A 19,392-nucleotide genomic window follows, 5' to 3' on the forward strand; every position below is an offset into this window, starting at 1 on the left:
GCATTTTCACCACAAAGCCACATATGTAAGTCTCACCACACACAAATGCACTTCCTGCACACGAGGTTCTAGTATGCAAGACACACCCATCCAATCCAAACTCTGGCTGAAATCCCTTCTAAATGTACTCAACTTTAGCTTCCTTTCACTCCTGTGCCTCCTGAGCTATAGCGCAAATGCATGCAGCTGTAACCAGAGGGCAATGGTTACACCCAGGACAAGGGCCCCAAAGCCCAGTCTTCCTCGTCAGACCTGCGGCCCTGCCTCCTGATGAAGGGCAGCAAGCACTTCTTAACCCACTTTGCTCACGGAGGCTTCAGTCTGGGGACTGGAATCTCTAATTAGAATTTCCACGTTCATCAGGGGGCATCTTTATTTGTAGTAATAAAATGGGGACAGAGCATCACCTCCCAAGCCTGACAGCTGTACCTTTGACAAATATTCCCTAATGGCAGTAGAAATAGGTGATGGTGACTGAATCACAGACTGCACCCGAATGACAAAAGTTACGTTTAATTTACAATGTAATAAAGGTTACAGGTAAAAAGCTACACATAAAGCGTGAAAAGGCCTATTACACAAATGTACAAATCTCTGTACAAAGCTCACATCAATGTGTCCTACCTTCGTCTCCTATGTTTGTTAGCCAGGTCTAGTCTTGGAGCTCTGGACAACGAGAGCTCTCGGTCGAGGGGGGAGAGAGCCTCCAAATCAACATCTGAAAATGTCCTCTTCGAGATATCCATTACTTCAAAGTAAAATCTTTTCCTTTTTAATTGAAACTGCTCTAACTGGTCATATCCTTTATACTGCCTTCATAACACACTTGAAAAGGAAAGTAATGCCTTAGAGAGTAGAGGACAGTACTCTGGAATCAGATGAGAAACTTAAGCGAGTACTCAGGTTTGACAAGAAAAACAGGTAAACTTCAAACAACACTGTAAGTTTAAAACTATCAACCTGTGTCTATGGCACTGGTCACAGATGAAGAAAAATCAAAATGTTCTCATTCTAACAGAAAGGACAAAAGAGAAGAGCCTAACTACTGGACCTCAAAACCACTGACCCAGGAAAACTTCTGAGTTGTTTTAAACCCTAGCTTAACTGAAGCATTCTAAACCCTCTTGTTAGCCTGGAATCCGTGGCAACCCTTCTGCTACCTGGGACTTGCAGGACAGTAAGTATAAATCAGGCTGCTGAACCCACAAGGCTGGCAATGCTACTGTCACCTCCACAGCTCTACATTCAACCTGAGGGCCTGGAGCCTCTCCCTGGGGTAAAGGATGTTTTAAAAAGTGATCCTAGAAAGAGGGAGAGAAGAAAAAAGGAGATAATGGAAAGAGTGGAAAAGAGCCAGGGCGGTCTATTTAAAAGGATGTATGAAACATTTCTCTTCAATGAAAGTGTTCTGAAGACAGGTCTTTCTGGGATACTTCAACCCCACCCCCAGTTTTAATATTACATGGTTAGGACCCCAGGAGACATTCTGAAAGACGATACTGCACACATGGAAAGTTTTTCTCCCTAGTTCATTAGCTCCCCCATCACCCTTCCACCCTGTTCCCACCCAATCCCACCCTCCTCCATTACCAAAAATATCAAATCAGTAAGGAAGGTGTGGGCTTCTTGCCCGGCCAAGCCTCTTTTGCATATTTTTTCTTCTTGGGTTCGTTGACAGCTTCAGGGTTATAGACGGCAGGGTTTGGTGCAGGGTTCATGGTCACTGCTGACGGCACGACGGGAGTCAAGTCCACGTCAGGAGCGAGGTTCGGGTATGGCATGGGCAAGCCACCGATGAGTGCTGTCCCGTGGATGCCGTGCGGCTGGGAGCCGGCTTCACTGTGCGTGGGGGGCAGGCCCCCATAGAGTCCTCCACTGAATGCAAAGTTCTGCATGCGCCTGTTCCCTGATTCCTCCAGGCCCAGGGAGCCAGGGCCCTCCACCCGCTTCTTCTGTGGTTTATAGAGAAGACAAGAAGTGAGACACAAGAGTGCTGTTAGCCTGTTCTATTGCAGTCCTCGAAAAACTGGGGAAGGCCCCTAAACCTCTAACTTGTTTTGTTTCCTAAACAACCCATCTCACTGTCCTGAAATCTCAGGGTTTGAAGAGACCTTACAGTGGTCATCTAACATCATGGCTCCCAAACACTGCCCCACACAAAGAGGTCACCATCCTACGTCAAACTGAGAAAAATGAGGCTAGTGTGTGAACTTTTCATAAAGTAAGACTTATCCACTTTAAGTGACCATTCTTTACCCTAAGGTCATACTCCTCCCTCTTTTTTTTTAATGTTAAAATGCCCTTTTAGGAATCAGAGGTGATAATAGATGGAGTATTTCAATTTTTCTTTTTGGGGGGGAAAATAAAAGTTAGTACCTTCCTGTTGGGCACCTAATTTTTTTTTTTTTGCTGTACGCGGGCCTCTCACTGTTGTGGCCTCTCCCATTGCGGAGCACAGCCTCCGGATGCACAGGCTCAGCGGCCATGGCTCACGGGCCTAGCCACTCCATGGCATGTGGGATCTTCCCGGACCGGGGCACGAACCCGTGTCCCCTGCATCGGCAGGCGGACTCTCAACCACTGCGCCACCAGGGAAGCCCTGGGCACCTAATTTTTAAACATTAATCTGAGAGCAGAACAAATCTGTAGTGACTGAAAGCAGCTTACTGGTTGCCTGGGAGTGGGAGGAAACTGACAGCAAAGGGACACAGGGGAACTTTCTGGGGTGATGGAAATCTGTATTTTGATTACGGTGGTGGTTACCCAGGTGTATGTATCTGTCAAAATTCAAATTATACTTTAAAGACAACAGAAAGTTCCAAAGGGTGAAGAAAAAAGAGAAAAGTCCCCAAGGGGAAATGTGACACAAATACTATGGAGTTGTATGGAAAAATTTCATCTTATACTTTTTCACACTGGACTAAAGTTCAATGAAAGATCCTCCCTCACCCCTCTACTCCTTTTGCATGAACTTGACACATTTTATCAATCTATTCTAATATATTCTAAAGATTTTTTAAAAAATAAAACTCCCTAGAGCATCTCTGACCAACATCTTCCAATCACATTTTGAATACCTCTACTAATAGAGATCTACTTCCAGGGGCCATTTGTTCCCTTTTGGAGCCCTAGCCGGCAGGTGGTTCTCCACATGTTGAGCAATCAGAACATCTCTGTAACTTCCACCTCTTGGTTCTTCAACATAGCTGCTCTTTAAACCTAATCCAATGTGGGCTGGCTTTCCTATCTGTGCCATCCCCATTCACAAAATAAAGATGTGGTAAAGGCCAGAGGTGTCATGCAGAAATGCAACAATGTCTCTTCTTTGCCTAACAGCTTACTTTGAGTCAAGAAGGGAAGGTTAAAGAAAGGTGGGTCTCTCTGCACCCTGCTGGGAGGTAAATTTACAGACCCACATCACACCATAATTTACATGGAGGATCAAGCTAGCTGGTCACCTGCAGCCTCTCTATGGCACTCCAGGATCCCTACACACAGATGGGGTAACTGGATTTCCACAGTATGAAAAATGGGAAAGGAGCAAAGAATGTTTTAAAATTAAGCACACACTTAACACTTAGCTACATATACAACAGTGGGTTTTTAAACCAGACTATATGACATTTCAAATACTGTCACAACATGCTTCCTACCTTGACTGGGACCACTGCAGTCTGCACCATGTTCCGGAAGCGACCAACTGAAGGATCCACATCCTCTGCAAAAAGACACGAGGGCAGGGTTAGTTCAGTAATCAACTGGGATGATTAAGGTTATAGGGCTCAATGCAAATAAAGCAATCACAATAATTCATATTAAAACAGTAAAATACAGCTAACACTTCAAGTGTTTACTGGGTACTGTGTTAAATCCTCACAACAACCCTACGAGGTAAGTACCCCTACAATAAACATTTAATAGATGGGAAAACAAACTCAGGCTTGGAGAAGGAAAGTGACCGGCCCAGTCACCTTGCTGGAGAGGAGCCAGGATATAAATCTAAGCAGCCAGAAACAGGTCTGTGCTCTGGACCATGTGCTACACTGGCTTCCCCAGGTTCTTTCCCATTCCACATACCTCCCTCTTTTGAGGGAAGACATCAATAATCTCATGTTAGTGATAAAAAGAGGTCACACACCACATACCTTGCTAACACCCGCTCATTAGCAAATAACAAAATTAGGATTCAGACCCAAGGCTTCTAGCTTAACTTCGCCTTTCAACCTGAACAACTGTATACAGGCATACCTTGTTTTACTGAGTTTCATTTTACTGTGCTTTGCAGATATTGTTCTTTTTTTTAAAAAAAAAAAACAAATTGAAGGTTGGTGGCAACCGTGCATTATCAGATGATGGTTAGCATTTTTTAGCAATAAAGTATTTTGTAATTAAGGCATTGTAAAGAAACAAGTACATTGCTTTTGTAGACATAATGCTACTGCACACTTAACAGTTTACAATATAACGTAAATGTAACTTTTATATGCACTGGCAAACCAAATATGTGTGACTAGCTTTGATACTTTACTGAAGTGGTCTGGAACCAAACCCACAATTCCTCCAAGGTATGCCTGTACAATTAAGACTCACTAAAGGATCTGAAATCCCTGTCCAGGCAGGGTGGGACAGCGGCTCCCTTTTCACAGCTTATACACACACTATTGCACCCTACGAAGCTTCTAGCTTCATTCATTCACACTGTGCCAGAAGAATGCACTAAGACCAAGTAAGGGACATGCTTGTAGTCAGTCAGTCTCTCATTCATTGGACATCAGGCATGGAAATAAAGAGCAAGACACCATCCTGCCTGTAAGGAGTTCACAGTTGTAAAGCCAGATAGGCTAGAATACAATGGAGGTGCTTGAAGAGTGGTGCAAAAATAGTTTTCTTAGAGCACAGAGGGGAGATTGGGCTCGATCACCTAGAATGAACAGTTTTCTCACTGAAGACTGAGTGTGGGGAAACAGGCAAGCATAGACTTATTATCATTACTAGAAAAAACTACTCCAGGGCCCTTTTATCTTAATATAGTGGTAGGAAAGGAGTTGTTTCCCTAACAGATGTTGTACACCTTATTTTAATGCGTTGAGGGCACTTGTTATTTAAAGAAACACTCTTGTGAGTCCCTCTGGAATATAAAGATTCCTTATTTAATTTGAATAATTAGTCCCTGGTTTATTTGTTTTAAGTCTGGCTTTTCACATATTAGGATGCTTCTAAGGAATATACCCTGGAATTATTTTCACAAACAATCAATGTTCAATGAATGAATAGCTTCTATATGGAAGAAGAAAGAGGAAAAGATATCCAGGCTCATCAGGAAGGAGAGAAGGTCTCTAAAAAAGGCACCCTTATTTTCTCTCTCATTACCATAACAGCCCTGCTCCAATCATCCCTTCAGGAAAGCTAAATCAAGTGCAAGAGCAACTGGAGCCCAAGAGGTGTGGCTAACGGGGTATGTGGCCCACAAACACAAGAGGCCTGCAGAAGAGGGGGCTAAGCCATCTGGGGGACCCTGTCCTGTGCTGGCTGAATGGTGCTCAGGCCTCTCACCCTCTCCTCATTCTCTAGCCATTCAACTCCTAGAGAGGGGGTCTGCCCATTGCAGGAAATCTCTGCTCCTGGAAGATCTACCGAGAAGTTTCTTGCTAAGTCTACTTCTAGTGTAGGAAAGTCTGCATAGGTAAAGGCAAAAGGGGTGGCAGATGATGATGAGGACAATGGCTAACATTTATCAAGGGCTACTGAGTGCCAAGCACAGATATGAGGTATTTTCACATATATTAATCATTTAATCTCCCCACCAATCCTGAGGCCAGTAGTCATGTCACTGGCCAGGGTCACAGAGCTACTAAGCGGAGAGGTGGATTTCACACCTAGGCCCTCTGATCAGAGCCCACGCTCTTAAACACTATGCCATATTCTGCCTGAATGTACTGCCTTAATAAAGCTGCAGGACAATAATTTTCTTTTTTTTCCTTTTTCTTTTTTTTGGGCATGCAGCGTGGCATGTGGGATCTTCGTTCCCCAACCAGGGAGAGAAGAGTTTTAACCACTGAATCGCCAGGAAGTCCCACAATAATTTTCAAGGAGAAAAACAGAACATATCAGACCCCGAGTCCTGAAAGAGACTTAACAAATTATCTAGTTCAGTGATTCCCAAACTGTTGGCTGTTCATCAGTACAAACAGGAGCTTATTAAAACTACAAATGTCTAGGTCCAACCCCTAGAAACTCTTATCTGGCACTCAGAAATAAACTTCCCAGATTAGACATCCAGCTCCTGCCCAAACATTTCCTTTGGGCATTCAGTACTTTGAGAAGTAATTCATTCCACTTCACACATCATCAGAAAGTGAACAAAAGTCACTAGAATGAATGCCCCAATCTCTTTCACAGGAATTCTTTTAATTCTTCTTCTAAATATAAGAAGGATTTGTTGTTGCTTTTCATGCTGAGCCAAATACTTGCTACTCACAGGCTCTGGTTTCGCCTACTCCTTCCTCCCGAAGGTCAGCCTTGCAAACATCCACCTCAGGGTGCCTCCCTCCAATCTACCCTCCCTCATGCACAGTTCCCAGCATTTAGGGACCACTTTCCATAGCTGGGAGTCTCCTCCTTCCCTCAAGACTACATAACACATTTAGTACTTAGGGCCATGCTTGCATTTAGTAACACATTTGGGTGAGTTCTGCTCAGAACACAGGCCACCGGGTTACTGTCCCCCATTATTCTATTAATCCAATCTTAAACTGTACTTGATTAGTTTCCACATCCCCCTGATGACTTAGACTGCATTTTTAACTAACTAAAATCCTTATACCTTTTTTTTTTAACATGAGCTGTCACTGGAACAGATTTTCTCCATTTAAATAATTGACATTCTGAAACTAAATGCAGGACTTGAAAGTTATTCTCACTGCATTTCAATTTGGGATATAAAAGCAACTTGTTAGTCTGGGATCCTTGTTTCCATCCATGAAGGTTTATTTTCAAACAAGATTTCTGGAATCCCAATTCCATCTTCACTGTATAAACTGCACCTCCCAGCTCCATGCCATCCACCTCCCAGAGTACTTGAGATATAACATGAGCCCAATAAATGAATGTTGAATGATGGAACAAATGTAAACTCAGTGGCCTTCCCAGAAACTGATGCTCTCATCTTGCTGACGTTTCCATACAAACTATCTATAAATTACGACCTTACAGAGGCAAGTCTTCAATGCGATTAACAGTGGCAGAAAGTTCTCCAATCTTAGAGTTGCCAATCATACACTGAACCCCATTACAATAGTGTCTGCTCTGACCTATACTTAAACTCCACTATACCTGGATCAGCAAAGGAGAATTACAGCCTTCCTCCATCTACTTCTTTCACACTGCAACTGGATAATGCTTGAGTTTCAGGGCACTCCATCAATGTACAGGCATACCTTGTTTTACTGTACTTCACAGATACTGAGTTTTTTATAAATTGAAGGTTTGTGGAAACCCTGCATCAAGCAAGTCTATCAGTGCCATTTTCCCAACAGCATTCACTCACTTCGCGTCTCTGTGTTACATTTCTGTAATTCTCACAATATTTAAAACTTTTCCATTATTACTATAGTTGTAATAGTGCTCTGTGATCAGCAATCTTTGTTGTTACTATTGCAAAAAGATTACAACTCACTGAAGGCTCAGACTAGCATGGTTAGCATCTTTTAGCAATAGAGTTGTTTTTTTTTTGCGCCTCTCACTGTTGTGGCCTCTCCCATTGCGGACCACAGGTTCTGGATGCAAAGGCTCAGCGGCCATGGCTCACGGGCCTAGCCGCTGCGCGGCATGTGGGATCTTTCCGGACCGGGGCACGAACCCGTGTCCCCTGCATCAGCAGGCGGACTCTCAACCACTGTGCCACCAGGGAAGCCCCAATAAAGTATTTTTAAATTAAGGTACGTACATTGTCCTTTTTAGACATAATGCTATTGCACACTTAACAGATTGAAGTAGTGTAAACGTAACTTTTACATGTACTGGGAAACTAAAAAATTCGTGTGACTTGCTTTATTGCAATGCTTGAACTGAACCCACAATATCTCCAAGGTATGCCTGTTCTGTACAAAAATATCTCCCCTCAACATAGCACCTGTTATCCTAAACCTTGTAGAGAAACATTACAACTGACCTACAGGTTGTGTACACTACTCTCTTGACATCACAGCTTTTTCATCAGAAAAAACTAGGAAGGTACCTCACCTGGGTTGATGATCTCATCATCCTCACTAAAGGTCACCCGTGAGTTCTTCCTCTTCCTCTTTGGTCTCTGAATGTCCAGATTCCCCTCCTCAATGGTGAGAGTGGAAATCCGCTTGTTGTGGGCAGTGTTGAACTCCGTCAGGTTCTGGGACAGGGTTCACACAGGAAAGACAGGAATAAGTACACAAGGAATTTGAAGGAGAATATTACCAAATAAAGGGCAGGAAGGTATTAGGAGCTAACCTTGACCTCTCCACACAGGTGAGATTCTTTTCTGCATTCAGAAAAGATTCATTACCATCCCTAGACAGTTAATACCAGAAAGCCTCAATTTGACAGAATGTGGAACATCTTCATTGACTAGTGCAGCAGTGATATTCAAAAGGGAGTGAAGGACCTTGGGCTGAAGACAGGTCATCTGTGCAAAAACCCTTGAGTTGAGGTTTTGGGTTTTTTTTTTTTTTTTTCTTTTTGCGGTATGCGGGCCTCTCACTGTTGTGGCCTCTCCCGTTGCGGAGCACAGGCTCCGGACGCGCAGGCCCAGCGGCCATGGCTCACGGGCCCAGCCGCTCCGCTGCATATGGGATCCTCCCAGACCGGGGCACGAACCCGTATCCCCTGCATCCGCAGGCGGACTCTCAACCACTGCGCCACCAGGGAGGCCCAAGGTTTTGGGTTTTTTTGAAGAAAATTTATTATGTCTTCATGCTGAGAATTAACGGAATACAACTGGGAAGAAATCCAAGAATTGTTTTTAAGTAACAGAGATGAGAAAGGACAACTGACAGCTTCTTTCCCAGTAGCTCTCTCCTTTAAAACTTGTAAGGACGTTACCAGTGTACTGAATATCTGGCAATAACATTTTGTCACTCCCCATCCCTTCATCTGGCTCCATTTCTACTCATAACTATCTATCCATCTCAGTGATTAACTTGGCCTCATCACTGCTGCCTGCCTCTTCCCAATCACCTGGACTTATTCCAATCTGTACTGCAGTTTGAGACATCCCAAATGTCTTGAGAACAAGGACCCAGAGATGACCTAACATACTGAACTAAAAGACAGGAAGGCATGGGAGCAGCCTGGAAGAGAATGGGCAAGAGTGACTGCCAACCAGGTCCCTGGCTATGAGGCTACTTCTTTAGAACAAAACAACTTCTAAGCTGTAAGACTGCTACTGTGCTTTTCTTCCTAAGGGCTGGGAAACTGTCTTGGTATACAAGAATAGTAAATGCATGTGGGTGGTTAAGGACAGGCTGGCGTTTGATTACCTGGATAGACCAGTCACATCAATTCAGTGACAGACACGTGAATACAAAAGCTACATCACAAACTACTGGGGTCAGCTCTAGAAAAGAAAACCTTAGCGCATTAAAATTAAATCTTGTAAAATTCATGGCCTTCAGGGCAGCCAGGCCCAGAGCAAAAGTAATCTAGTTCTACTCAGAAGATTCTAGGGCTGACTGGACAATATCAAAAAGAGCTACATAAATGAATGAAAGCTTCAATCTCTGTAAGCTAGTGTTGTTCAAACAAACCTTCTGGATGATAGAAATGTTTTCTATCAGTGCTATTCAATATGGTTAGTCACTAGCCACATGTGACTACTGAGTACTTAGTGGCTACTGCACTGGACAGTGCAGCTCTAGAGAAATGTAACTCCCAGCCTTGGCTTCTAACATCCACTGAAGGTGCACAAGACAACCATAAGGGTCTACTGGCAGGAGACCCAGTCTCCTAGTTAGCCCTGGTTATACATAACCAAAGCCACACAATACAGCTCTCCAAGGGCCACACCACACTGCCAAAGTGGCAAAGGCTTATCACTAGGCTCAAGAAAACCTCCAGCTGCTAAGTCACTGGCATTTCAAACTACACAGAACAGCTACATACTGCAAAAGCCAGAGTCCCAAAAGACATAACAATGACATAGACAGTGGAATTACATCAAGCTCTGTTTCCTCCTCTGGAAGCCCCAGTAAGCCCTTGAGTTCATCATCCTCTCCACCCATCTTCTCATCTCCTTTCACAGCCGATGGCAATGTCTGAGGCTTCTCTCGCAGAGTGTATGCCCTTGTGGATGCACCAAATGAGACCGTGGAATCGATGGGAATTTGCTGAGGCTTGTGAGGCTCCAACCGAATGTGACCCAAGAAAGTGCCGTGTGCTGGGAATAACCAAATCAGAAATGTAAGAGAGGAAAACAAACAAACAAACAAACCTGAGTTGTAGAAGGGACAGTAGCTTCTGCCAGCACATCAGTTTTGCTTTTTAAAATGGAAATGGCACTGGGTCCACTTTGCATCCCTTGTCATGGGTCACAATGAAAAGGAAACTCCTTCACTGAATCTTGAATCTCTTCAGTGGATTTCTTACACATCTTCAGACCTGCTGTTACCCCACATAACAAATACCACTGCTTGCTCTCTGCTGCCAGACAGGCTTGGCTCCATTCTGGGTCCAGCAGGAATGGCTCCAACCCAGCAATAGGCATGCCCCCTAAGGCAGGAGACAGGAATTGCTATGGTCTGACCTCTCCAGCCCCAAGTCTAAGGAACATAGAAATTGCTGGCCTGGTGGCAGTTATGCTTGGGGTTTCCCCAGGATAAGAAATGAGGTTGGCTGAAACAGGTGCAATATCAATGGCAAGGCAAGCCAAAATCCTACTGGAGAGTCTGGATATCTTTCCATGTCTGCATTCTGCATATTATGAAATGGAGAGAAAAGATGAGATAAATTTGCAAGTAAGTACTTATGAGACAAGGCTCTCCAAAACCATTATATAAGCATACTGGGGTGATGTGTGCGTGTGTATGGGGAGCAGGGAAAGGAGTAAAACACGATCAACCCAGGAAGCAGATCGTTTACATTTCAAGCTGTAATTATACATAGGCAAAAATGAACAAATTTCAAGGCCCCATGCAGTCAAGTCTCAACTGCATTTCTGGAATTATCTTTGACAAACTTGAAAATCTTATTAGTTGGAGTGTGCTCATAGAATTAAAATTGATATTGTTAATAGTCACAGCAAAATGTAGCTGGGATAAAGAGCCCATTATAAAAAATTAACTTTTGGTCAAAACAAGTTTTTTTTTTTTTAATGTCCTACTGTACTACAACTCTACTACATTAACGGAGTTAATCACAGCTTCTGCTTAAATTGGACCACAATCTATCATGGGCCTATAAACACATTCCCTAGTTCCTGGGTGCTTTTTTTTGTTCTCTGTATATACCTATTGCTCTCTCCAGGAAAGTGCTCCCCAAAACCCTCTTCTCTCTCCAGTCATCAATTATTTCAGTAAAATAGGAAATATCACAGGAATGGAGAACAACTAATTTAAAAACCAAACATAAACTTCCTTGATGAGCAACAAAACACAATTTCAAAACTGAAGGACCCAAAGAGCATTTTCACACTGCCCAAAAGACAGTGTATGAAATAGGATGGGATATGAGTTACTTACTACTGTTGAGATCTATTAGGAAAACTCTCTTCAGATGCTTGTGGTAGACCAAGGCAGCGTGGACCCGAGAGCAAGACTGGTGGTCAATGGTAAAGTCACACAAATCAGGGTTTCTCCCAAATAAGTAATACTTCTTCTCATCAATAATCAGTTTCTAAATAAATTAAATTAAATATTACTTAAAGCTTGTTTCAACAGGGTTTAGCAAAAATTCTTCCAATAAACTAAGTAGAGCATCTTAAGATAAAATTCCTTGTCAAAGGAAATATATATGTTTATATTTACTATTATTCTTCAAGATAAAGAGCTCAGAATAATTTACTAACATTGGGGGATGGATGGCAATTAATCTCCCCAAATGTAGTGGTCAAATGTTTAGTGTTGATATGAAAGGAACTTTCCTAATCCTATTAGGTGTAAATGGCATGCAAGAGTGGTTGTCTTCTGTCCATTGGAAATTTAAGATTTCACTGAATCTTAATTTTAGGTCAAGCAGGAAACACAAAGCATGCCTATAAAGTAATAAGACCGCTTTTCAGAAAAATATATATTCAAATGAAGATTATCAATTGGTTCACAAAGGAAGGGGATATAAACACCTATCTATATTCTAATCATGCTGCCAGAGACCCAGAGTATTTCTGGAACCCTCTTTAGAAACTAGAATTACATTAGACAACATTGTATGAGCCTCTAAATCTAACTTTATTGTCCCATTTCATTTTGGCCACAAAAAAGCATTATTCAAAGTTAACTCTAAATGAGTATTTGCTGTGTCCAAATAAGGAACAACCTCACAGGGCAAAGATTTTCCAAGTTTGGGGGAAGGGGATGTAGGGATTAAACATTTATTGAAGAACTATTATTGCTAGGCATTTTTAAGTATTATGTCATCTAATCCTCAAAACAACTCTGTGAACCAAGTATCACCTTTATTGTTAAACATAAGAAAATAGATTCAGAGAGATGAAGCCACGCATCCAAGGCAGTCCAGTTGGTTAAGTAGCAGATCTGGGGTTTAAACTCAGGTGTGAAATGACCTGCAATGCTAACATTCTAAACAACAGTGTCATGGATCTGAAACAATTCTGAGAAGAGCTCCAAAATGTTTCTAGCCACTGCTGTGGTACTGGAAAAAACAAAACTGTATAAGGCCCCAATATAATAGCAGAAAAGAGGATTTCGCAGACCAGCAATCTATTATTTTAAAAATTGTAGGGGCTGACATAGTATTGTTAACTTTTATTTTGCCATATGAGAACTATTTTTTAAATTGTCACCAATCAGTATTATAATCATTTTATGAAAGATAGGTCATTTTAACAAATAAGTAAGAAGGATAAAGGACCACTCTTTGAGCTGAATTTATGAAAAACTCACTACACTGTCTTTTTCTTTTAGTCCTAGATCAGTAAAGCCTTTGCCACAGACTGGTTGTAGACTGGGCCATCATAGATGAAGGACTCTAGACAAATTTTTGCTAACACTGTTTTCAGTTCTTAAAGTCTATAATATGAGTACTTGAAGAATAACCCTCATTCATATACATTATGTTGTTCCTTTAAGTTTTGGGGTTTTTTTTTTTGGCTGTGCCACGCGGCTTGCAGGGATTTTAGTTCCCCCACCAAGGACTGAACCAGTGCCCTCGGCAGTGAAAGTGCCGAGTCCTAACCACTGGACCGCCAGGGAATTCCCTGTTTTTCCTTTAAACACAAGGTCTCACTAAGCTCTAGTTCACATTTCACACTATGCTCCTTCTAAAATCCCTGAGAGAAGACAGCACGAAGTTGAGTAGGGAAGTATAGTCAAACTAGGATGTACCAGGCTAGGAATCAAGAGGCTTATATTTCATTCCTGGCTATGTCATTGAATTCACAGTGGGCTACAATTCTCCCCTATGCTTTAGTGTTCTTACAAAACCAGAAATACACCTCACGTACTAATAACAGTTAACAACTGCTGAGTACTTATGTGCCTATGCACTATGAGTTTTATGCTATGAGTTTTATGCTATGTCATTTCATCCTTACAACCACTCTGTGAAGTAGGCAGGCACTATTATTCCTATTTTTATAGATAGGAAAAGTGAGGCACAAAGAAATTAATTAATATATGCAAGCTCACACAGCTAGATATTTATAAACTGGATTAGAAATTCAGGTTTGTCTGACTTCAGAGTCTAAGCTTTTTAAACCACTACATTATATATTTTCTTCACTCTTCCTGCATCAAAAAATCCACCATATGGCAAAAAACATTTTAAGGAGTGAACAAGTACTATGGGTCACACTCTTAATTGTTTTTTAAACAATCACTTACCCAGTTCCTTTCCAGCTTAGCCTTTAAAGCTCAAAATAGGTATGGGGGTCACCTCTGGGAAACCCTGTCCAGCAGTGCCCACCTGCTGCTGGCAGAGCTTGTCCCAGGCCCCTAGTGCTAGGGAGCACCAAGATTCAACAACAGCCTGACAGCTCAGTCACACAAGCATCCCCATGTCTGCTCAGACCCAAGTATTAAGACTTGGGTTAAAAATAAGACATTGCTTCAGAATTGAGAGAGCCCTGAAATTTCAGCATCTTATTCTCTCTAGATAATATCTATGCAGGTTGAATCTCACTGCATTTCTCATTCGTATTTATATGCACATAGATTATGTCCTCATAAGCTTAAGTTTGCTAACCACAGTGTTCATAGGCTAGACTTAAAGAAACAGCACATAAGATCACCAGCACTTGGGCTCTAATATAAAACTGACCACATTTCCATGATTCTAAGCTGCCAGTACCAGCAATTTAGGTGTTTAGAGGGGAAAAAAAAGAAAGAGCCTCCAAATTAACTATATACATTCACTATTAAAGGCATCTCAATTATAGAAATGTGAAAATGTAGGGAAAAAACAGTATGCCTCAGAAGCAAGAAAATGTGTGAATTCTTGGACAATATGCTTCTTCTGTCCAAGTGAATGAAATAATGCATTGGTCTTTCAATAGCCACTAAGTCACAATTTCTTAACTAGCTATGGCTAGTACCATTATTCAGTTGTGCCTCTGAGTTATAACTCAGAGTGTACCTTTACACACTGGGCTTAAAAGACTCATGGCTTTTGTTTTAATATTGCACTTTTTAAACCCAGCTATCACAACACGTCACAAGCCTCTGACACAAGGCTAGGACACAGATAGCTCGGTTAGTATCAAGTGCTGCCTAAATCCTTAAAAAATAAGCACATCTCGGGTCTATTCCTCTCAGAAACAATACAGTGATGTCTAAGTATTGTAACATGACAGTTTTGTGGCAACTCAGCACACCTAAGAGCACTGAAAGAGAACATTATCACTTAATGGAAACCAGTAATTAGAAGGATGTTTGACAAGTCAGAGTGCTTTGAAAATATAAATTATTTCGCAGAGGAATATGACATTATCATTAAAGCTAGCCCTCCTTGTCTGTTTCTTCCTGTAGTAAACTAAAGATTTACTAAATTCTGGTTTTAAAAAGAAAAGACTCCTATATGTCTATTTAGCAACAATATTTTATATGTGTGAAACAGTCTACAGTGTAACAAAACAAAACAAAACAAAAAACATTGTAGCTAACTTATTCCTTTGAATCATCTTGGTATTCTGTAACCTTTAAGATAGAAGAACACATGACAAAGGGGCTCTAAGTGACTGGTTCAGGGCTTGATGAATTAATAAGAGAATTCATCACAACTCATGCCTTAATACTTTGCAAAATACGTGGGTATCTCTACAACATCCTGAAAGTGAAAACAGTGTATTTATAGAACATCCTGCAGGAGACCTCAAAGATAGCTTTTCATTATGGAGTGCAATGTTTCTACCATATATACCAAAGAAAAATAACTGCACTCAATAATAGGGCCTTGAACTTAAATTCTATCTGAGCAAGCAAACATAAAATTGGTTGAAGACACAGAGACTCACAACTCCACAGTCAGAGTGAGCTTAATCTCCATCTCTTGGTAAATAAATGGTAACATAAGGATTAAAAAAAAGTACACAACCTATCAGCTAAGCAAAATTCATGTTCTCTTGAAGTTCTATGTGGTTTTCATTCTAGAGACTTGTAGAAAAGCTGGAATTCTGCTCTACTTGTCCTTTATAGTACTTATTTCAATTATAATCATGCAAATTTTTGTTTGATTCTGTTGTTCCCATCAGATGATTTCTTTGAGTACAGGAACCACGTTTCTTCTGTTCACTGCTATAGTCCTATGCCGAGCACAATGACTGGCACATAATAAGTACTCAGTAAATGTTTTGAATGCATGAATGAATTTTGTCACCATTTCCATTCTCTTTTTTGAGCAAGAACCTTAGTTTACTATCTTCTTTGAAGAGTTTTGGCTTGAATCTCATAAAAGAAACTTAAAAGTTAAATTCAATCTACATCATTCACTTTCTTCTTCAATTACTACAGATCTTGCACCTTCCATACAACTCCACATACTCAGAGAGAAGGAATTCACCAAGTTATAGAGCATCCGGTTTGACTGAGGCCTACAAGCCCATGATCTATTAAAACCCTTCATTTGGAACGTGAGAGGAGTCACAAAAAACTGAGTGTCTGTGGAGATACATGGTTTTAATGTGTTATATCACCATGTGCTTTTAATAGAAAAAAAATCAGGATGAACGAAAGTAGAATTTCTGTAAAACAAAGCACAGGAGAGGAGGTGGAAAAGTGAGTCACTGGCAAAATCTTTAGTGTGGTGGGAAAAAAAGGGAAGACGTGTACTTCCATACCTCAATTAGCTTGTCTCCTTTGACTACATCCAGATGTAAACCAGGAGGGGGTTTACCTGCCCTGAAAAATAAGTGTGAAAAAACATTTTCAGGATGAGTTTGTAGATGCCATTTACAATCATTATCCCATTCAACACTGTAGCTCTCTTACTAGCCTATAATTAGCTCACGTTCAAGCAGAAATGCCATCTACTTCACTGTTATTATAGCTCCTTTCTACATTTGACACTTACTTCCCCAGTGATTCAACTGCTCTGAAACATATTTTAGTGGATCTGTATATAGAGCAGCACCAAAGAAACCCATATTTTAACACTGGATTATCCACCTTGGAAAGAAAGCAGCACAAAGACTGCAAGTACTATAGGTGGGGTTGTCTGGTCACTTGGAGTCTGAATCTAAGATTTGCCGCTACCATTAATACTATATAAAGGCAGAATAAATCAGTTGGTGTCTAGGGCTGATCAAGACTAGCCTCATCACAGAATAAGCAGAGGGTACTGTCCTGAGCTCTGAGTCCAAATCAGAGAAGTGTAATTAGGGAGCTAGGGCAATCCAAAACTATGCCCATGAAACCAGGTACCAATAAATACAAGACATATTTGTTAACCTTGAACAGGTCATTCTACAATGGCATGGTTAAGGGGACTTTTCTCTACACTCCTGTAACCACACCATCCAAGGGAGATACATGTATGTCAAAGCACCTAACACAATGCCTGGTGCCTAACAGACACTGAGGAAATGGTAGGTGATCTTATACAGTCTCTTCTAACTATACGTTTACTGTCCTGGCCCAACTTCTGAAATCAATGCAGCAAGGAACCAAAATGGACACAGAATTTGTAGACTGAAGCAACTGGGTGTTACAAAAGTGCAGAGGGACCCAGAAAACAGCCACACATTCACTTGCTTCCTGTGTTTGCTCCTTTGAAGTTTGAAGGATGAACAATCTTGCCAGAGTCCCTACATGTGCACACAGAAAAATGCATCTGTTTACATCTAACTTAAGATGCAACACAGTCATCTCACAATCCTGACCCAACTTCTCTATGGAGGTTGCTAGTAAGACAAGTACATTGGACAAAAGCCCATTTTGTCTGGAAAACAGGGAAAGCCAAGTTACGTCCAAAACATGCTTTCTGAACTCTGACTATGTGCCAGGCTCAGGCCTAGGAACTCTAGGAACTGGGAATATAAAGATGCGTTAGGCAGCCCTTGCCCTTGAGTATCTCTATATAACAGGGGCCAGAGAGTAACACAAACAATACACTGTGATGAGCAGAAATAGCCCCACCTCCGGATGGGTCTCCTTGCAAGGCAATTCATATGTATTCATCATGTACTCTACTCAAAGACTAAAATTATTCCATTATTCCCAAGAACTTGCGAAAGGAGGAAAGGGGTTCATCCTAACAAGCAAGGATGCCCTCTGGTGCCCGGCTTCGCGCTGGTCGCTGAGGCGAGCGCGGGGGTAGGTCAGAGCCGTTCCTGCCCTCAGGGAGCTCCCAGTCTGCGAGAGACAGGCAAGTGCCGCACCCAGGCTGCAGCAACAACCGCGGGATGCGGGGCTCTGAGGGGGGCGCCGGGGCCGGGAAGCTAGCTCGTGCGCGCTCGGGACAGAGAGCAGGGGAGCAGATACGGTGCTCCACAAGAGCACCAGACAGCCAGGAGTCGGGATAAGTTCGGGGTCAAGGCCCCGAAGCGCCCCGGCAACCAGCTGATTGCCGGAGGGGCTGCCTAAGCGAGCGCCTCAGAGCCCCCAACTCTGGGTTTCCTCAGTTCCTGGGCCCGGGCTCCGGGTTCCCGGTTCCTCCACACGCCGCCCGGCCTGACAGACAGTTCTCCCTCAGTCAGTCCCAGGGTCTTTGGGCCGCTCGGCTCGCTGCGAGAAATGAGCCGCCCGGCCAGCCCTGGCCAGCGTAGGCCAGGCCACTCCAGCGCTGGTCGCCCAGCCACTCACCAGGTCGGGCAGTCAAACAGCGGGAGGCTGGAGCCGGAGTTCGCGGCTGCCGCCATCTTGCTTCTCCCCCTCCCATTTGGCGGGCCTGAAGCACGCCGGGAAACTGGAAGACCCAGAGGCGAGAGGCGGCTTCCCAGCAGCCTGTGCGTATGCGCGCGCGCGCGCGCGCGCGCCCACCCACGCACGCATGGACGCGCGGACGCGCAGACGCACAGGGATTTTCTAGTAGCGGTGGAAACTGGGATTGGGTTTTGAGGTCTTTTTCAGTGCTTGAGAGTTCGCTTTTTACAGAGGTCAGGGCTTTCCTTGGCCGGGAGTTGTTTGAGGAAAATGCGCTCGTAAGGAGGGGTTCGGTTTCCCTCTACGTTCTTTTTGCAAACACGCTCCCAGGCTCTAAAATGTTGCGACTCCACCCTTGCTCTGGGCCTGCACCGTCAGCCTTTCGACCCCAGTCTGGAGAGAAGCTAGAGGGTAGAGCTCAGAGATTGGAAAAACTCCAACTTTTCTGTTTCTCTTCTTCCGGGCCTTCTGCGTAGAGCTGCATGCACCGTACTCCCTTCCCCATTGTAACCCAAATCCAGCACTTGAGGCTTCTGTAGATTATCTGGGAAGCTACCTTTGGGGGTCATCTAAACTCTGGACAAACAGGAGCCAGGGACGGATCCAACCAGATGGCAGGCGTCCAGATCTTCAGTGTGCATGAATGAAATGGTTAATCAAGTTGAGGCCCCTTTGGATTTTAAAATTTTGGTCATAGTGGCTAGATAGTGCAAGGAAGAATTAGGATTCAGGCCTGCTTTAGGCCAACAGCTGGGTGAAAGAGACCAGCAGCAGGTCCTCTGGTTGTAATGGCTTATGTCTATTGAGTGCTTACTTATCTGGGCAAATATATAGTTTATATGAATCATCTCATTTAATTCTCACAACTCTCTTGAAATAGGTATTATGATTC

General features: G+C 42.8%; 1 protein-coding gene across 1 annotated transcript; it reads right to left on the bottom strand.

Annotated features, from left to right (window-relative positions):
- Positions 1-497: 497 nt before the first annotated feature.
- Positions 498-18,548, bottom strand: PPP1R8 (protein phosphatase 1 regulatory subunit 8). Its single transcript, XM_081226699.1, has 8 exons — positions 18,441-18,548; positions 16,478-16,538; positions 11,709-11,862; positions 10,188-10,408; positions 8,242-8,386; positions 3,654-3,718; positions 1,591-1,952; positions 498-1,301 (listed from the first exon to the last, which is right to left on the bottom strand). Exons 1-7 carry the CDS (start codon positions 18,494-18,496, stop codon positions 1,599-1,601), a joined length of 1,056 nt encoding a protein of 351 aa, XP_081082825.1. The 5' UTR covers positions 18,497-18,548; the 3' UTR covers positions 498-1,301; positions 1,591-1,598.
- Between the last annotated feature and the right edge of the window lie 844 nt (positions 18,549-19,392).

This window comes from Mesoplodon bidens (genome assembly GCF_964165515.1).
Source record: "Mesoplodon bidens genome assembly, chromosome: 2".
Taxonomy (NCBI): domain Eukaryota; kingdom Metazoa; phylum Chordata; class Mammalia; order Artiodactyla; family Ziphiidae; genus Mesoplodon; species Mesoplodon bidens.

Coding starts and splice junctions, on each gene's coding strand:
- PPP1R8 (XM_081226699.1), bottom strand. CDS start 18,496: ATGGCGGCAGCCGCGAACTCCGGCTCCAGCCTCCCGCTGTTTGACTGC. Junction 11,863..16,477: donor AAGGAGACAAGCTAATTGAG/GTATGGAAGTAC, acceptor TAATTTATTTAG/AAACTGATTATTGATGAGAA. Junction 10,409..11,708: donor CCTAATAGATCTCAACAGTA/GTAAGTAACTCA, acceptor GGTTATTCCCAG/CACACGGCACTTTCTTGGGT.